The 12,318-nt window shown below is 54.8% G+C and overlaps 1 protein-coding gene across 1 annotated transcript; it reads right to left on the bottom strand.

Annotated features, from left to right (window-relative positions):
* Positions 1-4,813: 4,813 nt before the first annotated feature.
* Positions 4,814-9,936, bottom strand: ISL2 (ISL LIM homeobox 2; the record flags this gene model as incomplete). Its single annotated transcript, XM_082617986.1, has 6 exons — positions 9,793-9,936; positions 8,754-8,943; positions 8,210-8,472; positions 6,108-6,391; positions 5,329-5,496; positions 4,814-4,930 (listed from the first exon to the last, which is right to left on the bottom strand). Exons 1-6 carry the CDS (start codon positions 9,848-9,850, stop codon positions 4,814-4,816), a joined length of 1,080 nt encoding a protein of 359 aa, XP_082474112.1. The 5' UTR covers positions 9,851-9,936.
* Positions 9,937-12,318: the final 2,382 nt, after the last annotated feature.

Genomic DNA, 12,318 nt, shown 5'->3' on the forward strand with positions numbered 1-12,318 from the left:
AGCGAAAAGCCTCTGCTGGGTCCAGCCTGTAAACCTGAGGATGCGACTGGGCCCAGTCGCAGCAAAAGTAACAATTTCGCCCGGGCTTTAGAGCCCAGAATTTGAGCCAAATAGGTAAAAGCCGCCCGAGGTCCGGGGGCAGCGACATTTGAACGCCCAAAGCCGCTGCCCAACAGAATTTCTCGCTCTAGGCGGCAGCTCGCTTTCCCGGAGCTCTACAGGTCTCTTCACACCGGACACCCAGCAGGATGCCGCTTTCTGCCGAGTTCCGGAGCCTCTCCCTCCCTACAGGCAATTGGAGGCGCTGTGACCCTCGAACCCTGAATCTAGGTCCGGACCTCGCCTCCTCTACCATCTTTTCTTCCTTCCCCAGGAAGAAAAGCACGTGGGCCATTTTTTCCAGAGCTCCTTGCCAAGCTTTCTGAATTCTTGGGTCTCAATAATCTGGGAAGGGATTACTCCTCACCATCCCTCTTCTTCCACGTCCCTCTCCCTGCTCCCACGCCCCGAACGAACACTGGGGTCTCCTGCCTTCCACACTGAAACCACCGCCTTGAATATCCTGTTTCCCACTGAGGAATCGCTCAGCCTTCCTGAACTCCTGCCCCTCCGCTCACCCCCTGACCCACTCTCTCACGAGCCCTTGACCTTATGGACCAGGCGGTGCCCCGATCCAAAAGATGGCCTCGCCTAGCACTCCAGCCTTTCTGGCATGATTTCTGCCGGGCGCCAAACTTGCTTTATAAATTGAACCACTCCCCCTACACCACTCCACATCTGGATCCCAATGGAGTATTTCTCTGTGCCCTTTTTTTCTCCCATTACTGCTCTCAGCCTAGCTCCATTTATCTGCATCTTCCATGCACAGTCTCCATCAACAAGGTGCTAGTCTGTAATTGGTCACACAATCCTCGTTATTGCACTGAATCCCAGTATCCTGAAGAAAGTTTACCTTTACATCAATCAGACCCATATTTAAAAGCCTCTAATCTTCCCTACATCAGCTTAATAAACTCTCTGAATTTCCTGCGTTTATCACAAGCCCATTGGGAACTCCTCTGCAAATCGTTTATTATTCATTCATTGTTTCCCCTCTCCAGCATGCTGCTAGTCAACTAATTCTCTTGCTCTCTTTGGTGAATACTTGTACGGGAAAAGACAGCTAACTAAATGTGTGGCAATTTATGCCCTCCCCCAGACAGCAGCGGCAGAATCTCACATTTTTTAGAGAACAATCTTAGACAACGTCTCATTTAAACCCAGTATTTGCAGCTCTGACAAAACTAAGCTTTAAGCTATTTCATATTCAAAACTGAAAGGCCGATTTCTGTTCCACAACCCATTAAAAATTAAAAGTTCGTTGGGAATACTGCCACAGGGACTCTGAATTTCCCAGAATTGTGCAGCCTTTCAATATGTATTAAATTTTGTGGTGTAATAGCCATAAACTTTTCCATCTCTGGGAATCCCTTTCTGCCTCAATTACATAGAGCTATCCAAATTATTAGATAAATCCACTGAGAAAATCTTATTCTAAGATGAATCTAGTTAAATAACTTACTCCCATTTCCCATCTATGGCCTCTTTGATTGAACTGACTTTTTTTACTACACAGCTGGGTATCTCACTTTAAAAGTTCAGTAAGCATAAAATACAACACTTGTAATTGTTACAGGTAGTTTAATTTACAAGGAAATCCCTATTGTATTACAGAAGATGTTTAAAGATGACCTGGGAACCAGTAAAACAGATATTTATTAATGTAACTAACCAACCATAGATCTGACACCTCACCAGGGACCACTGTAATAAGGCTTCAGAGTCAAACCCTTTCCTTGGAAACCCACAAGGAAAACGACGCGCCCCTTTGGGTGGCTAGCAACAAACTACAGGAGAACAGCTTGTGATGTTTTATACAGCAATACACATAGATACAGGTATCCTAATACACAGTAACCACCGTGATCTGGATAATTTCCCAATATTCAAAAACAGACACACTCATATAAATATCAAAAAGAGGAATTAGATTTTTGATCTATGGATGGCAAGGGAAGAGGTGACTGTAATTAGATAGGCAGATGTTTCCATTTGTAGCATTAAAATACTGCAGTGTGTTCAAAGCAAAAATTCAGAGCTAATTAACAACAACCATTAATGAAATTTTTTTAATTCAAGAACCTGTTATTTCCTTTTTTAAAATGACAAAACCCAATATTCTGGATAAATCAAAAGTTTTCTTGGAAGTTTAGCCCCCTAATCCAATGGCCAGCCAGAAGGTAAAGGGAAATATCTATAGTTCTGTTTGGGAGGGAATGATCTAAGTTAAGGGAATGAACCCTCAAAGAATCTAACCCTGATTATTAAAATACTTTCTGGGCACTTGAGAGTAAAGCTGGTCCTCATTAACCCTACATATCTCTTCCCTTATCTCTAAGTCTGCAGCACCATTTCCTAAATTCTGAAGAAGGGGAAGATTCTCTTTAATTTTTGTGCTAGCATCACCTTGACTTTCAGGAAGTAAAATATAAATGTGGCCTGATCTTCCCACCTCCTCAATTGCCAGCCAGTCTTCCAGCCTCCCATCTCTAATGGTGGGGGGGAAGGGGAGAAACCTGCTGATGGAATTCTGCCATCAGTTCAGCTGAAACACCTACAGCAGTCTCTGGCCATCCAATCAGCCCATGGCTTTTCAACAGAAAGCATCGATTCCTCTATCCAGCGACCACAGATGCCCCCTCAGACACATTTTTCCTTACCAGGAGCTACCTGAGCTAATATTGCAACTATCCCCTACTCAGTAAGGGCATTGCCCTCTTTCAAAACAATTCCTGGACAAAGAAGGAGCTACCTGAGGGTCTTTTAACTTGGAGGGACAAGGAAACCCAATGCCATAGATTGTTCAAGAGTAGTGGAATCACTGGCAGGCTGGCAGCTTTCTGAGTCCACCAAAAGAGGACTGGTTTGGGAAAAGAATTACTCCAGGCTGCCAAAGGGTTAAACATTTGTGACGGGTAAAACCTGAGCCTCCCGGTTTTTTGTGCTTGCCCGGGGGCCTGCTGGAGATTCAGTATCTCTTGGTTATTTCCTGCGATCACTAAAGCCAGTTTTCAAGAAAACAAGTCACAGGGGTTTGAAATGTCACACCAAGTGACCTGGGCACGGCATATCCAGGGGCCATTCCCAGCTCCCTCCCACCCGAGCCATCCCCCGCCCCCTGCATTTCGGGTCTGGAAAGAAAATAAACCAAGGACACGCCAGACTGGTTCTGGGTGGACTTATTTTCCCTGGCAGCCTCGATCCTAGCGGGGGCTTGTTGTGGCTCCTTCAGTGTATCGCTTGCAGGTGATGCCAAATGCAGATAAGGAGCCGCCGCACGGCCTTCTCCTCTGTCTAGACGGGGGAATTAATAAATGCAGCGGGATTGATCACGTCGCGCATCCACTCTGGGGACAGCGCCGAGGACGAGCCGTCAAGGCCCCCCTGTTCGCCCCGGGGCGCGCGGGCTGGCCTCGCTGCTCGGCGGCAGGGCCCGGGTGGCAGGCGGGCGAGGCGCCCGGGGGTGGGGGTTCGGGCTTCCAGACCCGCGGGAAAAGAAACGCAGGGGGCGGGGCGAGTGCACCCGGCCGAAAGTGGAGCGAGGGTCGAGGGGGCCTTGAGGGACGCCAGGCTGGGTCCGGCTGCAGGAGCTGAGGCCAGGTTGAGACGGAAACGCTGGCCCTAGCCAGGCAAACGGCCGCCAACGGAACATCGCAGGTTTCCCTGCCCATACGGGTCACCCCCACCGCCCCGCGGGCTTCTGCCGCGAAACGCCGAGAGTGGGGAGCCAACAGGGAGCGCGCAGGCTTCCAGGAGGTCCTGGGCGCTCACACGCTTCGCTGGGCCTCGCTGGGCCGCACGGGGCGCACGGAGCACAGGGACCCAGCCCCGCCCCGCGCGCGGCGCCCAATCCCCGCCGGGCCCGCCCCTGTCGGCGCGGGAGCACGCGGGCCAGTGGCGCGCGAGGCGCGGGCACCAGCGGTGGGCCCTGCGCGGAGCCTCATCTTCGTTGAAACAAGCCCCAACCCCAACCTGCCTTCGTCCAGCCCTCCCGCTGCACCAACAGCACACAGGAGCAGCATCGATCGGGTTATTATCTTTTTTTATTAAGATCAAAATATTCGTCCCACTATGAACTGGCTGTCCTCACAATAAATAACAATAACTTACGTTTTGTTCGGCAAAGGCTCACACACTCTGTCCTCCGTCGACCGATAATTTAAAACATTTTCAAGGAAAGTCTCGTTTCTACTTTTTTCCGGCAATCATGCTCTTTGGGGGATTGAGTGCCTGTTCCTTTGGATTGCCCTGTCCTCTTCCCCGCTAGAGCCGGGGCGAGGCCACCTGGGAGCGCGGGGCCGGGCGGCGGCAGGTGCCCGCATCCGCGTGGGCGAGCTCGGGGCTGGGCCGGCGCGGGACCTGACCTGCGCGTTCTCCACGCACAAGTGCGTGCGTGGGCCGGGGGGCGCGGAAATAGAGAGGCGGCGGCCACGCCGAGCGAGGGAGAAGAGATGGCAGAGCTAACGTTAGTAAACCCAAATTCTGGTTTTGTAAAAAGAAAAGTCCTCGGAGCAGAGCTTTCCAGTCTGGTGAAAGCAGGTTGCGTCCCGGCGCTTTTGGCTATCCCGACCGCTTCTCTCAGTCCTCTCTCTTTAAATAGCAATAATAATAATTACAAAGGCGAGAGAGTTTTCGGAGCTGGAATGGCCTGAGCATGGGTAAGTCTCATGCAGGGAGCATGCGAGGTCCGCGGGCTGGCGGGGAAGGGTCCCCCTCACGTTTCCACGGGACTCGGCACCATGCTGTTGGGGGTGTCCGGGAGCTGCGAGGACAGGGAGGTCACGTCGCTGCCGGAGGAGTTGCCTAGGGAGCCAGACTCAGAGAAGGAGACCTGGGGCAGCGGAGACACCGGGAAGGAGCGGGTGAAGAAGCGCCCGAGCTGGTTTTCCCGGGCCACCTACTCCCAAAGGTGTCCCATGGGGACAAGCCACCGTCTGGGAGCAGGCCCTTGGATAAGTCGGCCAGGTCCCCAAGCACACGCAGGGGTATTAGGGCGGGGTTGCGGGTTGGGTAATCCCTCGACCTCCCCTGCGAGCGCTTTAATCCAGGGAGACCTGGTTTAGAGCGAATTAATGAGCCGGGTGCGGTTGCACCTACCCACCTCCCCCCAAACCCTCCAGCCCCTCATCCCCTGAGAAACCCCCACCCCTTCCCACCTTGGCTAAGTGGCTAAATCCACCCCACCTCCCCCGGAGTCCTGAGTTCGGGGCGGGGAGAGCAGGGCCTCACCAGCTGCTGGAAGGCGGGTTGGTCCAGGTCACTCTGGAGGGCGAACTCGCTGAGCGCTTTCCATGGCGGCTGGTACGTCTGCACCTCGACTGCACTGCCCTGCACGGCACTCTCGTGACGGATGGGGCTGCCCGCCACCAGGGGCGTCCCGGTCAGTCCCTGCAGGCTCTGCGGGACAAGCAGAAGAGAGGGTGGAAGACGCTCGAATTAGGTCTTGCGTTTCCCGCCATCTTTGAGACTAGGGCCCCAGGCACTGGCACGTGATTTGGAGCCTGAAACGGTTTAGGGGAGGCATACACTTGTCCGCAGCCGAGTGAGCCCGCCTTCTCCAGTGCAAATTCCTCGGGCCCAAAAACAGCCACCATAGGCCAGCCTCGGTGCTGGAAGCCAACATGGCAAGGGAACGAACGCGAGGCCTGCGTTCCCATCCCTCTCCAGGTTTGCAGAGGAAAAGTGTTCAAACCGAGTCATGCTGAAAGAAGGACACAACCCGCCCCGACTTGCTGGCTCTGGCAAACATGCCACCTTGAGCTCCGAACTACGCCCCAGAGCCCAACTCTGGTCTGCCGCTGGAACTGGGGAAGACCTGACCTCGGATACAATAATTAAGAAGCCTTCAACCCCAAGGTAAGCCTTGCTCTGAAAGCACCAACACACGCTATTGGAGAGTCCAGTTCCCCCTGGATCTCCCGAGAGCCGGCCCAGAAATGGGCACGCAGATGCCGCAGCGCGAACCCGAGGCTCCACCCGATCCGATCCTCCAGCTCCCAGTCTCTCACCGTCTTGTCATTGTGCTGCTGCTGCTGCAGCTGCTTCATGAGGATGGATTTCTTCTTGTCCTTGCACCGCTTGTTCTGGAACCAGACGCGGATGACCCGCGGGCTCAGGCCGGTCATCTCCACCAGCTGCTCCTTCATGAGCGCGTCGGGCCGCGGGTTGGCGGCGTAGCACGTCCGCAGAGTGTGCAGCTGCTTCTCGTTGAGCACGGTCCGCACGCGGGTTGTCTTCTCGGTCTGTTTGTGCACGTGCGGGCGCAGCGAGGGCTGCCGGCCCGATCCCGGGTCTGCAAGGGAGCGAGAGATGAGAGAGTGGCCGCCACTCACTCTCCCTGCGCCCCGCCCCGCGGCGGCCGAGTCCTCCGGGGCCCGATTTCGTTTCTCTTTTATTCCGTTTATTTCGTTTTATTGTTCGTCTTGTCTCCCTTTCCGTCCGTTCGCCCTACCCGGAAAAAGGTGTGCATTTCGTCCCTTCCCTAGTTCCTCCACAGGGCTCCCCGCAGCGATCTCGCCAGCGCGCAAGCTGGGCGTGGGAGTTCCGAGCTAGGCCTGTGCGGGACGGGAGTGGTCGACCCCCGCTGTGCTTCCTCCACTTACCAGACCCTAGGAGTGCCCGCGTGGGTTCCGCGGGACGAGGGAAGCCCTCCGGAAGAAGTCGGAGTTTCAGAGGAAGAGGAAGGAGGCGCGCCCGGGACTCTGGAGGGGGAAAGGGGAAGGGGACCCACGCGCCGCCCTGCCTCGGAATTGGGGGGGCTTGTCTCCTGCTCCCGGGTGGCCCCCAAGAGCCCTTCTCCCTGATTCAGAGGCCTCTCGGACAGGGCCAGGCCGTGTGTCGCAAAGACCTGCCCTGGGGCGCGAGTGGGCCTCCAGGGCCTGGAACGGTTCCTTTCTGCCAGCCCTCGGGCCTCGGCCCGCCGGGTCTCCTCCCTCAAGGCTCCGGGTTCCCTGGCCCAGCGGCCGCCCTCCCGGCCCGCGCGCAGCCGCTGGCACTTTCCTCACTTGGCCTTGGGTTCTCTCAACCCCAGGTTAAGTAGAATCGGGTATTTAGAGCCGGATCCCCGCGGCCCGCAACCCGCAGCAAACAAAAGGGAGCCCCTCCGACACCCGAGACCAGGGTGCCCTCAACACTGGCTTCATCCTTTTTCGCACTCCCATCTGAACCAGGTTTGGATGCAAGTCTCACTGTTTCAATTTATATCCCCTTCCGGGCATATCTAGATCTGGATAAATATTTACAAATAGCTCATCTAGCCCAATTTTCTCATTTTATACGGGAATAAAGGGAGGAGCAGAGGAAGTGGGAGCACTTCAAGCACACAGGACCCAGAGGCTCAGCCTGGCCTAGAGGTTGGTACTTCAGGTCTGTGGCTACTTGCTGGTAACTGCTCAGCCAGAGTCACTGTTCCTACCCAGTAACTACACACTTAGAACCCAACTCTGGGCATCTCCTGATTAGGACCCAGAGCATCCCCTGAGGTGTATGATCCCTGAGTCCACTGTACGTCCACTCCTTCCCCACCAAGAAACGTTTGGCTAAGTTGTTCACCAAACTGGGCCTCAAAATACAAATGCAGACACTAGCTCTTTGTTGAGTGGTTAGCCTTCAGAACTGTCCTTACGGGTGGGCTTCTGGCTGGCTGAACCCACCTCTAGGCTGGGAACTGTATTCCTTACACACATACCCCCAGGCAAACCTATCTTTTCTCTCTGACAACACACATATTGCTTGAAATTCCGAGTACAAGTTCCATAGACAAAGTCACCACTTCAGATTCCCCGTGGTCATTCACCTTCCTGCTCCTACTACTGTGTTCCACATATTCCTGATCACAGAGAACACAATTCCTCCACTATTCTGCACACTCATACACACAATCCCGGCTCACGTTTACCCACACGCAATTTTTCCCCGTCACACGAACACACACTCAGCCGCGTTCCTAACACAGGGTTCTGCACTCACCCAGAAAACCCCACACTGCAGGCAAACGGAAATACACCCAAGTGACAACTTTTCGTCCGATCACAACCACCCCCATACGAACACACACACCCATGCACTCACTCCCGAGCCGGCGGCGCAGTACCGGGCGCAAGAGGCTTACCTGGCAGATGCAGGCCGCGGGCGCCGGGGAGCGGGCCGGGGCTGCGCGGGCTGCCGGCCGCGGCGCGCTCGAGCAGGAGGCCGTGGTCGGCGCGGCAGAGCAGCTCGTGCTCCCGCAGCGAGAACTCGTCGCCGGGCAGCAGCTGGCGGCTGCACACGGAACAGCGGAAACACTCGATGTGGTACACGCTGTCCCGCGCCCGCATCACCAGATCGCTGCTGCTGAAGCCCACCTGGCACTTGGCGCACTTGATGCCGAAGAGCCTGCGGGCCCAAGGCACGGGCGGTGTCAGCACGGGGCCTGTGGCCGGCCTCGCCTGCCGGGCTGCTACCCACCCCGGGCACGCGCGCCCAGGACGCTTTGTGGCCCAGAGGGAGGCTGCGAGGACCAGCCCTCGGGGGGTTCCCAGGCCAGGAGGTGTGCGGCGGCACGCGTTCGGGGTGGGGGCCGTGTTCTCCCCGCGCCGGGGCGCGCGGGCGGCCCGCCATCCTCGAGCCCCGGCCCCAGCGGGCGGTGGCGCAGCCCGGGCTCTCGCGGGCCTCACCTGACGTAGTCCCGCTTGCAGTAGGTCTTCCCGTCTCTCACGAAGCACGTGCACGTCTCGTCCAGGTACTGGCTGCACTCGGCGCACTTGAGGCAGGCGGCGTGCCACTCGAGGTCGGGCGACACCCGCAGGATAAACTGGTCGTGGATTTGACTCCCGCAGCCCACGCACATGGCCGTCCCGGGCTTCTCTGCCGGGGAAGGGCGCGGGGCCCGCGTCAGGCCTGGCTGCCCGGACCCCGACCGAGGCCGCTCCAGCCCCAACCCAACCCGCTGGCGCTCTCGCTCTCGCTCTCTTTCAAGACTTGCGACCACAAGAAAAAGGAAATGGGCTTTCCAAAGGTCCAGACAATTGGAAACGAAAAAACAAAATCTTCTGAATTTGCGAAGGCTTTCTGTCTTCCCCCACCCCCCTCCCCGATTTTTTTCGCTATTACATTCACTTGGACACAGGCGTTTTATCGATATATCTTGTAACTAAAATATAACAAGTCAGTGAGAAGAAAGAGTAAATAGACATTTAAACCCTGCGGACGCCACACTATCAATACTGGACGGTGATGTTCCGGCATTGCCGTCCGCACACTCCCTCTCACAGCGACTCCCTCCTATCCCAACACAGACACATCAGCTTTCGGCAGAGTCTCCGCTCATCCTCTTTGACATTTCTTAGTTTAAGAAAGCTAGAGAAATCTTCCTTATTTGAAAGGCCGAAAGACAAGCAAGCAATCAAACAAACAAAAAAAAAACCCCACATCCCTAAATCAAACCTATTGCCTTAGCGCAAAACAGAAGCAGATTTCACAGCCTGAGGTCAGCCTAGCAGGCTTGAGAAAGAGTGTTTAATTATAAACTAAAACAACAGGATTCCAACGGATAAGCGGTCCTGCAGGAAAATGCATTCGTTTTCTTTTTTTTCTCTCCCAGTGTCCTGTCAAATAGAAGCCACTTGTAGAATCCACTAAACATTCTTCTGCATTAGAAATATTGCATATTAAGCACACACACATAACAACGCACACACACACAGGAAGACTTACTCTTGGAATGATCCCCCATAGTACCCAGAAAAGGATAATGAAAAATAATATCCACCATGCAGAAAAGAGATGTGCGCAAAGCGTGCGGCCAGGGGCAGAAGGACGAAGGTCGTGCTCCCAGCCTCGGCTCTTTTGCTAACTAACTCCTCCTGCCCCGCGGAGTTGAAGGAGCGATTCCGCACCGGCCCGTACGCAGCATGACGTCAGCACGCATTCACCCGTGGCCGGAGCTGGGGGCGGGACCTGTGGCGTCACGAAGCTTCCCCAGAACCGCTGGGGATGCGGGGGAGGTGTTGGGGACCTGGGGGCTGATGGGCGGGGTAGACTGGGTGGAAGGCGGGGGTGACGGAGGATTGGCTGGGAGGAAATGGGCTAACCCTGATTGGCCCAGAGTGAACAATGGAGCGCAGCCCCCTCCCCCGAAATGTACAAGGATCCTCACTCTGGCGCTGGGTCCGGCTATCCCGGCTGGACCTTGTGTCACTGCTGAGCTGTCTCTGCTGCCGCCGCAGCTCTGAGCTTCCTCTTGGACTTGCGGTGCGGTCTCCCCAGGCGCGCTCGAGCAGGGTGATGGATACCTGGGGGAGTGAAGGGGGGCCTGTCCTTTAGATGCTCCCTTGTTTCATTAAAAAAAAAAAATCCACTCTCTTAGGACGAGAGCTGGGGGGAAGGGTGGTCTGTTTGGACAAGACCTTCACCGTCCCGCCGGTCACCGTTCTCCTCTCAGGCGCCTTTGTTCTCAGGGTCCAAGCTAGAGAGAGAGGTTAAGGGTTTGGATAAACTCTGTTTAGACTTCCCACCCGTCCGCCTGTGGAAAACTTCTCCCCGTTGGAGCGTTAGGTGGGTAACGCCAGAACGCAGAATCCGAAGACGATCACCGGATCCAGATTCGAGCCTTGACTTGCATTTGGGGCGGGAGTGTAATTTGACACGGACTCCCCCATTCTTTCCCCATTCGAATAGCACAGCTCCTTCTAGGAACAAGGCTGGGGTCGAATGTGTGTCTCACTTCCAGAATAAATGATATTTATAAACTCTTCTGTTTTATTTCACAAACCAACTGCAACGCAAATAATCAGAAACAAATGTGGCGCGCGGGGTAATTTACTATCTGTGTAGCGGCTTGTCGTTCCGTAGAAAACCCGCGACTTCTGAGCAGAGTCCAGGCATTTTTCTTTCAAAGAAATCTCTGTGGGTTTTGTTTGAAAGGGTTCAAGAACTGGCCCATGAATTATAAATAACATTTATCCAACCATGGTGGCTGTCGTTGTTTTCCCATTAAAAGGTGTACCAAGAACTTGGTGCGCGATGGGACGCAGGTGGGCGCCTGGGAATAAAATGTCTCCACGGGAACCCCAGATCCCGGCCCATGTCGGCCTGAGGGCGCGGTCGAGCTCGGCGGCCCTTCTGCTAAAAACCTAGGGCCGGTTGGCCTCACACTCTGGGCTGCTCACCGTGAAATGGGTGCAGCCAAGCGCGCAAGAAGAGGCTTTGCGCAGAGCTGGGGCTAGGCCCTCAGCGCACACTGAACTCACTACTGGATGATGGCCCGCCACCCGGCGCTGTGCTGAGCGCTTCACGTGGTGGCCCCGTCTGTCTTGTAAGGCTTTTAACCACTGCCACTACCTTTGGAACGCCTGGTCTTTCTCACTCGTCTGGTTCTTCAGTACAGCTTACCAGCCGCTGTGCCAACAGGCCATTTCTTGCGTCTTTGGCCACTAGTGCCCCAAACAGCGCTCGTCCTGAGTGTGTGTGGAGCATGTCGGGGTGGGGACAATGCTGCGTGTCTATGAAAATAAATGGGGTTGAGGAGAGAGGGAGCGGGTATAGGTGGGTATGTCTGCACCGGGCCACTCTGTGACCTCAGGCATTTTATTTTACTTCTCTGACCCTCGGTTTCCTCATCTGTAAAATGAGGGATAAAAATAATATCTACCTCTACCATCGTAAGAATTAAAGCATTCTCTGGAAAAGGATTAGAACAATATCTAAGTAAGTGCAATACATGGTAACTATGATAATCACAATTATGGCTGTATCTTTGTGTTGGGAGCCTCTGTGTATGCTGTGCCTTTCCTGTGTGCGGTGCCTGCGTGCCTCTGGGCGTGGAGGGGAGGTCTACGTATATCTGTGTGTGTGTCATCTGATGATTTCTTTGTGCATTTCCATGTGTGCTTGCTCTGTGTGTGTCTCCTGTGGGGATGGAGGATCAGAAACTGTGGTCTGAATGCAGAATTTGTGTACAAATGATGTCTGTGTATCTGGGTGCCGTCTCAGAATGGGGAGGAGGTTTGTGGTAGGTGTGCTTCCCTAGTGAACTAGGAGGTGCTCCTGGCTGGTTGGCCTCTCTCTCCAGCCACTCTGGGCCTGGCCAGACTGTCAGCACCCAACTAGGAGCAAGCAAATCAATTAACTCAATGGCACAGGCAGCCAGGAGGGGGAGGCTCTGGGTTGGAATCCTAGGTCCAGACTTTTAACACTCTCCTGCCAAGAGGAGAAATTCCTCCTTACCAGAAAAAAGCCAAT

The sequence above is a fragment of the Mesoplodon mirus genome (assembly GCF_964341445.2).
Source record: "Mesoplodon mirus genome assembly, chromosome: 4".
Lineage (NCBI taxonomy): Eukaryota > Metazoa > Chordata > Mammalia > Artiodactyla > Ziphiidae > Mesoplodon > Mesoplodon mirus.